Source organism: Eptesicus fuscus, chromosome 19 (genome assembly GCF_027574615.1).
Source record: "Eptesicus fuscus isolate TK198812 chromosome 19, DD_ASM_mEF_20220401, whole genome shotgun sequence".
In the NCBI taxonomy this organism is placed as follows: domain Eukaryota; kingdom Metazoa; phylum Chordata; class Mammalia; order Chiroptera; family Vespertilionidae; genus Eptesicus; species Eptesicus fuscus.
The window spans coordinates 38476920-38490532 of record NC_072491.1 but is presented as its reverse complement, the minus strand read 5'-3'; the positions used below and the strand labels follow the sequence as shown (position 1 = coordinate 38490532).

The following is a 13613-nucleotide window of genomic DNA, read 5'->3' as shown; positions in this document are numbered from 1 at the left end:
TTCTCAAGAAAGAATTCCTCACAAACTCTTTATAGGAAGGAACATGGCCCTTTTTATCATGAATAATATTTACAATAAAAATATTTTCAATTACAGTTGACATACACTATATTATTAGTTTTAGGTGTACAACATAGTGGATAGATAATATAATTTATGAAGCGATTCCTAAGTAAGTCTAGTGCCCACTTGACCCCAGACATAGTTATTACAATATAATTAACTATATTCCCTATGCTGTACTTTGCATCCCTATGACTATTTTGTACTACCAATCTGTACTTCTTAACCCTTCACCTTTTCACCCAGTCTCCCAACCCTCCTCCCATCTGAGAACCGTCAGTTTGTTGTTTGTATCTTTGAGTTTGTTTTTATTTTGTATGTTCATTAATTTTTTTAAGTTCACACATATATCACTCTTAATATTTAACACCAGCTATTTCATAAGTATAACTTCAACAAGTAACTATTGATTGATGAATCATTAGAGAATAGGGTGTTTTGAGTAATTAAATATTCTGATTATCTGATAACCAGCTATGAGAATTCCCTATTTAAAGAGTTCAGTAAATACATTTAACACTAAAATGATACTGAATATATCATCATCACCCTTTTGTGGCTCTGAAGATATTTTAACCTTTTGCACTCGGATGTCAAGTGTGACTCGACATGGTTAGCATCGGTAGCAAAGGGTTAGCGAGTGCAAAGGGTTAAAGCCTTGTATTAGCTCAGAATCATAACTTTAACTATTGAGATATAATAATAGAAGTAATGATGTTAATTGTTATAGCTGACATTGACTGAGCACTTAGTAAGTGTTAAAGCTTTTATGTGCATTATCTCATTTATTCCCTCAATAGCTCTTGGAAGTAGATAAGTTATGGTTCTCTATTTATAGATGAGGAAGCCTGTCTAGCAGGATTAAGTATCTCGTCTAAGACCATGGAGCCAGTCCCTGACAGTTACAGACATCTGATGCTGAAGCCAGTGCTCTTATGAACCACTCAAACATCGAGGTGAATCATAATTGCCCCTGGGACATTGAGCATTCCTTTTTATTTAACCTTTTGCACTCGGATGTCTAGTGTGACTCGACACGGTTAGCATTAGAATAAAGGAATCGAGAAAAAAGCAAGTGAGTGCAAAGGGTTAAAATAAAATACCTGGTTTTAGATTGATCATTTGCCATATTTCCTCCTCATAAGAGTCTCCTCCAGATCTGCTTTCTTTCCCCCGCTTTACATTGAATTTATTGGAGTGACACTGGTTAACAAAATCACACAGGTTTCAGGTGCACAATTCTACAACACATCATCTGTACATTGTATTGTGTGTTCACCACCCCAAGTCAAGTCTCTGCCCATCACCATTTATCCCCCCCTAATGAGAATTTATTCTTACTCCAAGTAAAAGTGTTAGAAGAAACGCAAAGCAGTTAGGTATATTAACTTAGTAAAATTGCTTGTGTTTATGAATCACCTTTGTTATTGTTATACTAGAGGCCCGGTGCACAAAATTCATGCATGGGGGGGGAGGGGGTGTGTCCCTCAGCCCAGCCTGCACCCTCTCCAATCTGGGCAGTCGGACATCCCTCTCACAATCCAGGACTGCTGGCTCCCAACTGCTCACCTGCCTGCCTGGCTGATTGCCCCTAACTTCTTCTGCCTGCCAGCCTGATCACCCCCTAACTATTCCCCTGCCAGCCTGATCAACACCAAACTGCTCCCTGCTGGCCCGATTGCCGCTAACTGCCCTCCCCTGCTGGCCTGGTAACCCCAAACTGCCCTCCCTTGCCAGCCTGGTCATCCCTAACTGCCCTCCCCTGCAGGCCTGGTCCCCTCGAACTGCCCTCCCCTGCAGGCCTGGTCCCCTCAAACTGCCCTTCCCTGCAGGCCTGGTCCCCCCAAACTGCCCTCCCCTGCCAGCACCGGTTACCCCTAACTGCCCTCCCCTGCCAGCCTGGTTGCCCCTAACTGCTCTCCCCTGCTGGCCTGGTTCCTCCCAACTGCCCTCCCCTGCCGGTACCAGTCACCTCTAACTGTCCTCCTCTGCCAGCCTGGTCCCCTGCAACTGCCCTCCCTTGCAGGCCTGGGTCGTCCCCAACTGTCCTCCCCTGCAGGCCTGGTACCCCACAACTGCCCTCCTCTGCCAGCCTGGTCACCCCTAACTGCCCTCCCTTGCAGGCCTGGTCACCCCCAACTGCCCTCCCCTGCAGGCCTGGTCACCCCCAACTGCCCTCCCTTGCAGGCCTGGTCCCTCCCAACTGCCCTCCCCTGCAGACCTTATCACCCACAACTGCCCTCCCCTGCTGGCCATCTTGTGGCAGCCATCTTGTGTCCACATGGGGGCGGCCATCATGTGTCTTGGAGTGATGGTCAATTTGCATATTACTCTTTTATTAGATATGATAACAGAGTCAGGGATTATCTGTTTTTAATTCAGATGAATTGATTCTCTTCTTTTATCAATGAGGTGGTTACAAAGGAAAACGCCTTAAATTAGGACAATAATAGCACTGCCACATAAGGTTGTTGTGAAGATTAAGTGAGAAAATACATGTAAAGGCATTTAGTACAGTATAATTTATATATATAAAATAAACTAGAGGCCCAGTGCATGAAATTGGTGCACTCGGGGGGGGGGGGGCAGGTCCCTTAGCCCGGCCTGCACCCTCGCAGTCCAGTAGCCCTCAGGGGATGTCTGACTGATGGCTTAGGCCTGCTCCCCACAGGCAGCGGGCCTAAGCCAGCAGTGGGACATCTTTAGCACTGCCACGGAGGTGGGAGAGGCTCCTGCCACTGCAGCTGCACTCGCCAGCTGTGAGCCCGGCTCAGGGTTTCTGGCTGAGTGGTGGTCCCCCTGTGGGAGCACACTGACCACCATGGGGGCAGCTCCTGCATTGAGTGTCTGCCCCCTGGTGGTCAGTGCACGTCATAGCGACTGGTCGTTTTGCTGTTTGGTTGATTTGCATATTAGGCTTTTTTTTTTTTTTTTTTTTTTTTTTTTTACAGAGAGGAAGAGAGAGGGATAGAGAGCTAGAAACATCGATGAGAGAGAAACATCGATCAGCTGCCTCCTGCACACCCCCCACTGGGGATGTGCCCGCAACCAAGGTACATGCCCTTGACCGGAATCGAACCCTGGGACCCTTGAGTCTGCAGGCCGACGCTCTATCCACTGAGCCAAACCGGTCTCGGCGCATATTAGGCTTTTATTATATAGGATGCCCAGTGTTATCCTTTATTTTTTAAAAAGTATTTATTTTTAGAAAGAGAGGAGTAGATAGGGAGGGAGAGAGAAAGAAACATCGATGTGAGAGGGTAACATTGATCAGACTAGGGATCAAGTCTGCAACCCTGGCATGTGTCCCTAATGAGAATCAAACGGGCAACCTTTTGATGCACGGGATGATGCCCAACCACCTGAGCCACACTGGCCAGGCTTCTCGTGTTACCTTTTAGCAATAGTTCTGTCAGTTACTATAGACTTTGACAACTAACACTTTTCTAAATATAAGAATAAGCTGTACACGCCAAAACCGGTTTGGCTCAGTGGATAGAGCGTCGGCCTGCGGACTCAAGGGTCCTGGCTTCGATTCCGGTCAGGGGCATGTACCTTGGTTGTGGGCACATCCCCAGTAGGGGGTGTGCAGGAGGCAGCTGATCGATGTTTCTCTCTCATCGATGTTTCTAACTCTCTATCCCTCTCTCTTCCTCTCTGTAAAAAAAAAAAAAAAAAAAGAATAAGCTTTACAGTGAGTGTAAGCTATCTGATTGTATTAGAACTAACTCCAGTGGACTGATAGAAAGAAGGGGGTAATATTAAACATGTCCTAAAAAGTTTATATCCCTTTACTGTCTGCAAAATTGCATGGAAGGCCATGACGATGCCAACGTCTGTAGGGACACTTGCACAAGACATTCTTCCACTTGTGCCTAAGTGTTGCTCTGGACTTGGCTCTTTCCTATGGAGCTCATGCTTCTTCGAATGCCTGGAAAGCAAACTGGAGTGTCATACCTCCGCTTGTTTACCTGGAAGGTGTTTCCTGGAATGACTTACCTTTCCCAGGAGACAGATTTAATATGCTCTTAACAGCTGGTACACTGCTCTGCGTCTTCACAGTAATTATTGAAGTAAGTGTCATACAACACATTTAGAATGTATTTTTCAGTTAATGTGCATTTCTCTGCCATCGTATGGCAGCCAATTAGTGATGGTGCTGGAGATGAAAAATGAGCTTCTGTTTCATTTAGAATGCTTTTAAGTCTTGTGCTACTAGCAATTCCCAAAATATTTCTAGATTTTCAGCTTTTATGGAACTAATTTCTTTAGCGGTAGAGACCTACATACTTCTAATTAAACTTTTGTTGCTTTTTTTTTTTTTTTTTTTTTAGAGACATGTGTCCATAAACAGAAATGCTTTGGTATCAGACAGAGCCAAGTTCTAATTTTGGCTCTACCCTTACTGGTAATTGGTAATCTCCTATCTTCTCGGGGCTCAGCTTTCTTATCTGTAAATTGGGAAGGATAATATATATATTTTTTTAATCCATAAAGTGTTAGTGTTAAATGGCACAAAAGATGTTAAGTGCCTATTGTAGTTTCTGGAAGATCATCAATAAACAATAGTTGTGATATAATTTTATTTCATAGTGAATTATAGTTTCACTAAAATATTACTTGGGGCTTATACTCTTACTAGAGGCCTGGTGCATGAAATTCTTGCACGGGTAGGGTCCCTGGGCCTGGCCAGCAATCAGGGCCGATTAGTGCCTTCCGGCTGCCAGGGCCTTCCTTCATTCTGTGCTGCCCCCTGGTGGTCAGTGCACATCATAGTGAGCAATTGAACTCCCAGTCTCCTGGTGGAACTCCCAAGGGGACAATTTGCATATTAGGCTTTTATATATATAGATAAGTCAAACCTTTGAGAAATTGCCAATAATGGAAAAATGGACTTAAATTTTTAAAATGAGTATTTCTGCCCTAGCTGGTTTGGCTCAGTGGATAGAGCCATCAGCCTGTGGACTGAAGTGTCCTGGGTTTGATTCCAGTCAAGGGCACATGCCTGGGTTGTGGGCTCGATCCCCAGTGTGGGACATGCGGGAGGCAGCCAATAAGTGATTCTCCCTCATCATTGATGTTTCTGTTTCTTTCTCCCTCTCCCTTTCTCTCTGAAATTAATAAAAACATTTTAAAAAGTAAAAATAAACGTGAGTATTTCCTGAAGGTATAAAAACTCTTCTTAAACATTAACAATACTTGCATTATGCCTCAAAAATATTATTAATATTGTTTCTACTTTCCTTTATACATAATGCAGTGAGAAATGTCATCATGATATATGGTGAGCTTATGCCCAAAAGCTTGTACCAAACGTATAACTCTGGTGATGATTTATTTGGTTAGAGTTGTATCTCATTGTTTGTAGCTTCTATTTTTTTGATAACTAGTGAAGTTATTTTCTCATGGGTTCATTAATGTTTTGATTATTTTTTTGCATTGGGAATCCATACTTAACTTTTACTAAAACCTATTATTGCCCCAAAATGTAATTTTCAAAAATTTGACATATATTTTTTTTTAATGCTTTCATGATAGCCGTCCTTGTGGTTCTTCCTGGGGATCGGATTAAGTTTATAGACAGCAGTCACTCACGGGTGATCAAATTTGATGTCTTAAAGGCACAAAGCTCCCCTCTGCCATGCCCCAGATAGGAATAAGGTGCAACCGGCAGCTTATATATGTACTTGGTTGTTCCCTTTTAGAGTACAAATTACTTTGAAAATATTTCTAGAGGGAGAGAGTGAATTTAAACTAACCATTGCTCACTGTGGTAGTGAGGAAAACATACGTTGAACCCACAGAACCATTTCCCGTCTCATCTGGAGCCTCAGATGCTCTCTGGATGTTTTAGCAAAGTGATAGAGTGCAGGCAGCTGTCCTTTGGCTGTCAGGTCTGTGTCACAATGACTGAATCACTTAAAAGAAAAAAAAAATTGCTGCTCAAAATAACTGAGATCAAAGGTGTCCTCCCTGCCTCTGCTTTGAGTGGAAAGAATGAGCGAGGGAAGATTTCTCTAATGTGATGCTCTCAAGTACTTGGCTAATTTTCAAGGAATTATGCAAGTTGAGTGGGAGCCGCTGTCCCCGCTGCTGTACTTTCACAGCGGCATGTGGACTGCTTTGCGTGTCCTCCTTTCATCGGCGGTGGCCGTGACACCACACATATTCAGGAGAGTGACTCCTCTCACTGTGTCCCGGCCTGGGCTGAATGGTCATTTGAGGACCTTAGGCAAGCATGTGACACGTCGCTCTGCACACCCGTCCTGGGTGCAATCCCAGGTCCTGAGCCTGAGCCTAACTTTGTCATGTCACCCCACCCCTGTCAGCATCAGTTCCCAGCGGCACTCAGTGCCCTGTGGGTCTGAGCCAGGAGGGCCAGGAGGAAGCGGGGAGCGAGCAGGGACAAGTGGGAGGTGGGGCGCAACATGGAAACAGAGTCCGATAAATGACAGACCAAGTTCGAATGAGGGTCCCGCAAACCTGGGCCAGTTCCAAAGAGGCTCTGGGAACCCTGGAAACCCACGGGGGAGGGTGGTGGCCCAGGGACAGCCTGGCAGAGGTAACAGCCAGGCCTGGAGTGGGCTGGGTACGAGTTCAGGCTCTGTGGCTAAAGCACAGAAACCAACTGTGCCAAACCGAGGACTTCATGGGGCAGGGGAATGAGGGTGGCTCCCAGGGACAGGGCAGCCCAGGGGTCTAGGGGGCAGGCGCCCATGGATGGCTCTTTGAGGCACTGTTGCAAGGACGAATCCACTTCGACGGCTTTTGTTACTTCACTCGAGATTGAGGTCCATGTCTCCATCCCTTCTCTACTCAGCAATATTATTAGTGCGTATGGTCAGCACTGCTTAGGCATGGATATGGCATCAGTGAAAAAAAAGGTCCTTGTTCTCATGGAAATGACATTCCAGTGGGAGAGACAGACGATAAGCAAATAAACAAATGTCATGTGGGATGGTGTTGTGTGCCATAGTGCAAACTCTAGCAGGGGAGGGTGACAAAGAGCAAGGGGCTGAAGGGTGGGGTGCCATGTGTATATATACACATGTAACATATAATATACACATATAACAAATGTAGTAACATATAGTATAGTTATATAGCTATACATATATGAATATATCATATATATAACACATATAGTTGTATATAGTAAAGTTCTATAGGTATTCATACATGTATCTATTTATGTCTGTTAATGAGAATGATACTGTTGGGCTTATAATGAAGATGTTTTTCTGATTACACAGCTGAATTTTTAAAAGCTCCACCCGCGCCTCATGACGTAGTTCAGGTGTCACGGGCTCCCCATCAGCGGGTGACTGCGGGTCACGCCAGCATAGCCACACGGGCATCCTGGTGCTGGGAGACCTGCGCCCAGCGCCCCAGGCACAACCGTTTGGCAGAAATGCCCCTTCTCATCTGGGTCTGTAAGACAGTCTCTTTCGTGCCAGAGGCACTATTTTGGGAAGATGATTCATGTCACATTTTGGCCTCATTACAGTTCTAAGTTGTACATGGTGCTGGTTTGCCTGGAGGTGTAAACATACATTTTATCTTCACATGCATACGGGAATGCCTGGGTCTGGAAAAGTCCTTTCTATTCTCGAGCTCCCGTTTTAGGCTGTAAACAGGGAGGCTAACATGATATTTATCGAAACGAGTTGTACTTGATGAAAAGCAGGCTTCCGAAAGAATGCCAGCCTCTGAGGTGTGCCTCCTCCAGGCTGCATTTCCACGCGCAGATGGAGAAGTGCAAGAACCTGACGTCTTAATTGCTACAAGCAGGTGATTCTGTAAAATAAACACACACTGCGCGCTCTCTCCTGCATCGTGTGGAAAGGGAGAGCAGGTGCTAAGGTGCTGTCTGCAGCTCTAAGTAACAGAAGGGACAGGATTAGTCAAAGTTTATTCAGGTGCAGCTGTTCTGATCATGCCAGTTTGCTTTTGGTGAATACAGTCTTGTTGAAAGGATATGGCAAACCACTCATTTCTTCAGCAATTAAAATGCATGATGGCACTGGAAGTGAGAAGCATGTAGCACCTGCGTTTATCATTCCTGAAAAGTGTTGATTGATTCGTCCCCGAGTAACTGGGTTTCGTCAGGACAGAACCTGGGTTTGGAGTGTGGCTAGATTTCTCTATGACTTTCAAGGAATTTCATACCCTACCTCAAAATTTAAAAGTCGGGAAAATATTATTTGTTTAAAAATTTTAAATCACAGCATGAAAACAATATAAAGAATGGACAACGGATTTGTTACTTTTTGCTATAAGCCCATATTGATGGGGAAAATTTTTAAAAATGTATTTTTATTGATCTCAGGAAGGGAGAGAGAGAGAGAAACATCAATGATGAGAGAGAATCACTGATTGGCTGCCTCCTGCACGCCCCACACTGGAGATGGAGCCCGAAATCCAGGCGTGTGCCCTGACCAGGAATTGAACCGTGACCTTCCAGTTCATAGGTGAACACTCAACCACTGAGCCACGCTGGCAAGGCTGATGGTGAAATTTTTTGAATAGAATGACAACCTTTCTGATCTACTGACAGTAAGATTCCAGCCCCTGCCCATTTGGACATGTGCTTTAACAATTATTTTCTAATTCAGCTGTGGGTTGGTGCTTTCCGCTTGGGTTCTAACTCAGGCCAGTTAAGGAGATTTAGTAATCTTTAAGTAAGATTCCTCAGTTAACAGTAAACCAAACTCATTGTGAGATCTTTGATTCTAAAGTGGTGACTTGAAAATATTAGTGATTTGAGGGTGATTAAGAAGGTCTGCCAATCCAACTGAATCCAGCTTCATGGCAAAATCTGGCCTTGAATTCCCTTAACCTGTTAGAATCTTCTAGCTGTGACAAGAGACATCTACTTTCCCCCCTTTGTCGTACTGTTGAGACTACCTATTATATTCTCTTGGTTATTCAATATTCAATGACCACCTCATTAACCACCCATGTCTGTACTTTCAGAAATGTAAACTGTGTGGGTCAGGGGTATGTCCTGAGCACTTATATTAAAAAATAAAACAAAATCAATCAAAAAGTTCTTCAAATGATTTGCATGCTCTAAGAGTACAACAGGCAACAGTTACATAAAGGGCATGATTTGAAACCCAAATGTCAACATAGACACAATCCCTAAAGTTCTCTAAAGAGGGACTCTTTTCACTCTCTTTTTGGAAGTTGTTAGCTGGATTGAACCGCGACTTCTGCATGGTCTGACTGAAATTAGACGACCGGAACGTCAGGGGCATGCCGCTGTATTTCACATTTCCCCTTCTGTCTTCTCAGCCATCATGTATGTCATGGGAGCTCTTGGTCCTGCAGTGGGATACTTATTAGGTGGACTTCTTATTGGTTTTTATGTTGATCCCAGAAATCCTGTTCAACTTGACCAGAATGACCCTCGTTTCATTGGAAACTGGTAAGAACTGTTTACTAAATTTTTCATTTCACTTGTTATTAACGACAGAGTCACAGTATCCTTGTAGTTAACATAAAAACGTCCCCAGGGGGAATATGAAAGATAGCCAAAAGTCACTGAGGAGGAGGCAGTAGACAAAACAATAATCCCTCCAAGTTATCTATGTCCCAATCCCCAGAATTTAGGAATGAGTCACCTTTTCCTGGCAAAGGGGACTTTGTAGTTGTGATTAAGTTAAGGATCTTGAGATGGGGAGAGTATCCTGGGTGATCCTGGTGGACCCAGTATAATCACAAGGGTCTTTATAAGGAAGAGAAGGAGGCAGGGAGGTCAGAGTAAGAAAAGGTGACCTGGTGACGGAGGCAGAGGTTGGCGTCATGTGCTTTGAAGAGGGAGGAAGGGACCACGGGCCACGGAGCGAAGGTGGGCTCTGGAAGCTGGACAGGCAAAGAGGTAGGTGCTTCCTAGACCCTCCTGAAGGAACGCAGCCTTGCCAACCCATTTTAGACGTCTGACCTCCAGGACTGTAAGATAACACATTTGTGTAATTTGTTATAGCAGCAATAAGAGACTGATACAGACGGTTTGGGAATAACAGCTTAATCCCCATTTTTCAGGACGGAGGCTGTTGGTTCCTTAATCGAAAAATGGAGGGAAAGGGTGATATGGCTGTGTTGGGACTTTCCTGTGTCCTTGAATCAAAGCTTTCATGATCTTTTCTGTGCCTTTAACTTCGCCCCTCCCCACTATCTTATGATATTGTCTTTGTGCTTTGTCATCCCTCTCCCCACTGCCCAGAAATCTAGCTCTACATTCCCATCGGCACAGGCAGTGCATCTTTTCACTCGGGAGTAGTTTGTTCCCCAGGAGAGGAGAGTGAGTTACTCGCTCACTTGCAAACCCTTAGCTGTCATGTTTAGGACTTAGAGAATGAGGACTCCACTTACTTATTCAGATAGCCAGGGCTTTGTTCGAGCCCTTCACAGCCCTCCACTTGGACGTGAGTTCTTTTTTCATGATTGTTAAGTACCAGAAAGTATTGTCCTAGATTCATTTGACATGCGTTAGTAATAGGTATACGTTGATGAGAAATGTTCATTTTATACCAAAGAGAATACTGCAGTATCAGACATTAGTGTCAAGTAATTAGTTTCTAAAGGCTTTCTTAGAGAACTGTGTTCTGTGCTTCATTACAAGATAATAACCTCGTAACTCTGAGGTATGTGGGAATAATGCTTCACCCTATTTATTTTCAAAGCAGTTAAAAATATTAATTAGGTTACAGAACACTTCTTATTTTCATAAGTAGTGCTCTCTGAAGATGGAAGTGCTAAAGTCTAGGTGAGCCTGGCTTGGTAGAATTTTGAAATTATACAAAGGGAAGTTCCCTTGCCAGCATGAGGGGAATAACACAGGAGTTTTCGGTGCTTGACTGATAGCGAAAGTTTTGGTCTCAACCACTGTTTTCTTTGCAGTTTTGAAATAAATCAGAATAAGAGCCTCTTTGTTTTGTTCTCAGAAAACTAGATTATTAAACCATATTTATCAACATCCAGTGTATGAGCTGTGTTCTATGTAGATGTTCTTGTGAAGAACAGTAGGGGACATCTGGTGATGAGGCAAAGAGGACGAACGAGAGGGCTGAGAGAAAGAAGGCGGCAGGAGCTTTCAGCTTTCACGTGCTTTATGCCGTCTTTAGAAAGTTTCCTAGTAGACGTCAACCCAACTGTTTGCCAAGTGGAGTGATTAAGAGTGAACCCATAGTTTAAACCCATAGTCCCCTGGGTTTAAACCCCAGTCTGCTACTGAATAGCTGTGTGACCTTGGGGAGGTTACTTAACTTCTCTGTGTCTCAGTTATTGCTATTGTTTTTTAAACCCACAAAACGGGAAATAGTTAAAGTACTACTTCACCCGGTTGTTGTGAGGAATGAATGAGTCTATGTATGTAGAGCTCTAAATAGTTCTTGCTATATGATGTTTTAGTTATTATTCATTCCTTTGTATTTCATCAATGTTCCAGTAGTTTCATTCATTTTAAAGGCCCATTATTCTATAAATGATAAAATTCCTCAATATAGAAATTTAAAAATGAATTTTGTTTATTGAGTAGCCCTGCTTGTAAGACTTCTACCTTGAGCAAAGACATAGTTATTTGATACAATGTTATTTTATCCCATGCCTAGCAGAATGATATATTTTTTCAGTAAATAAATGTTGAAAGAGTGAAGGAATGAATAATGCTAACATTTATTAGGCACTTTCTCTGTGTCAAGCATTATACTAAGAGCTTTACACACTTTTCATTTAAGCCTTACAACAACCATGAGGAAAACTGATGCTCAGAGATTGGAATAACTGCCCCAAAGCTTCAGAGCCAGCGAGAGCTGGGATAAACTGAGTCAGGGTGGAGGTCTTAGTCAATATACTCAACTGACCCTTTTGGTGAACAGTCTGCTCTGAGTAATGGTTCATAAAAAAGACTTAAGAACCCTGGCTTTTCAATTTTGACTCTTATTTATGTTTCTTTTCCCAGCACATGATGCACGCTCTCTTGTCTTAGCCGCCTTTTCTCAGGGTTCTCTTCAGCACCATCATATGTCATGTGCTAACAACGATTTGTTACTGTGGATCATGAAGAATGAAGGCTGCTTTGCTCTGCTTAGAAATGTCCCCAAACATTTATACTGTTTATGCACTATAATTCTTCCCCTTCTTCTATATTTTCTCTCACTCTGGGCTACTATGAGTGTATCTTTAATGTTTGCAGGTAATTTTAAGGCAGTGGCTCTGGCTGGGGGTGTGGGAGCCCGAGTGCAGATCTACATGCAAACAAACAAAACGAGCTACTATGAAGTGATTGCTGACGGAGCAGGCATCTTGTTAGGTTCATTTTGTATGTTGTCTTATTGATTTTGATGACTCCAAAACAGTTTGTTTATTTATTTTTTTGTATAGCAAAGGTGGAAATTTATTTATTTATTTATTATTTTTTTAAAGGTGGAAATTTATTAAAGAACAAGTACAGACTCCCACGTGGGGAATGGGAAAGAATCTCACAGCACAGACTCCCACGCGGGGAGGGGGGAAGAGTCCCCACTCCAGAACAGTTTTTATTGCTCCTCTTTCAGATGAGAAAGTGTGTTCGGAAAAGCAAAATATAAGTTCCCTAGGATCTTAGAGCTAGTGAGTGGTAAAGACAGGATAAAAACCCAGGTCTGTCTGAAGCCACAGCTCAAAGAACTGTCCCTGAGGCTATGCTGCCTGCCCTCTTGTGGAGAGAGCATGAGAGGTCTAGGGAACCGAAGGTTGGGGAGACTGAATGTCAAGTTTGCAGAAAGAGATTCAAGAAAGGTTGATGAGCAGGGCCAGGTGAGTGAAGGCCTCGTGAGCAGCCAAGTACTAAAGGGGCTAGAACAGGGGTCCTCAAACTTTTTAAACAGGGGGCCAGTTCACTGTCCCTCAGACCGTTGGAGGGCCGGACTATAGTTTAAAAAAAAAACTATGAACAAATTCCTATGCACACTGCACATATCTTATTTTGAAGTAAAAAAACAAAACGGCAAAAACACCCGGCGGGCCGCATGTGGCCCGTGGGCCGTAGTTTGAGGACGCTTGGGCTAGAAAATATAGTAGCTATGTTTCCTGCAGACAAATGACTTTATTTAAAAAAACACACACCTATTTCATTCAATGTATTTATTCAAGACATTTTTTCAGTACCCAAATCTGTGTCAGGCACTGGGGTCATGATTATATTCTGAATAACTGAGATTGTGACAAGTCTGTCCTGAGCCATCCTCTCAAAATAAAGCCGCCTTCTGATTGTCCTAAAATCTTTATTTGATGTAACTTTAAATATGTTTGAAAATAGCACACTGGATTATTAATGACCTGTTCTAGGAATGATTCTCTCAGCTAACCTACGACCTTTAGCAACTAACAGCACTGTGATTGAGACACTACTTTTATAAATGAATTTTCACTTTGCAATTGATCTATATGCTCACTGGGTTGCATCCAACACTCATGCTTAGAATGCTGCTTGCATTCTGGCTACAACCGACAGGGTGTTGATACAGAGGATGGAGTCTGAGCGTTCTTGAACTTGGAAGCTTTAA

At 43.3% G+C, this 13613-nt stretch overlaps 1 protein-coding gene across 1 annotated transcript in view; it reads left to right on the top strand.

The window, feature by feature from the left end:
* SLCO5A1 (solute carrier organic anion transporter family member 5A1) overlaps positions 1-13613 on the top strand; it is a 102738-nt gene that overhangs the window by 29681 nt on the left and 59444 nt on the right. The window contains exon 2 of the mRNA XM_008150355.3: positions 9361-9493. Within this exon, the coding sequence (XP_008148577.1) occupies positions 9361-9493 (133 nt within the window). The remainder of the gene's footprint in view (positions 1-9360; positions 9494-13613) is intronic.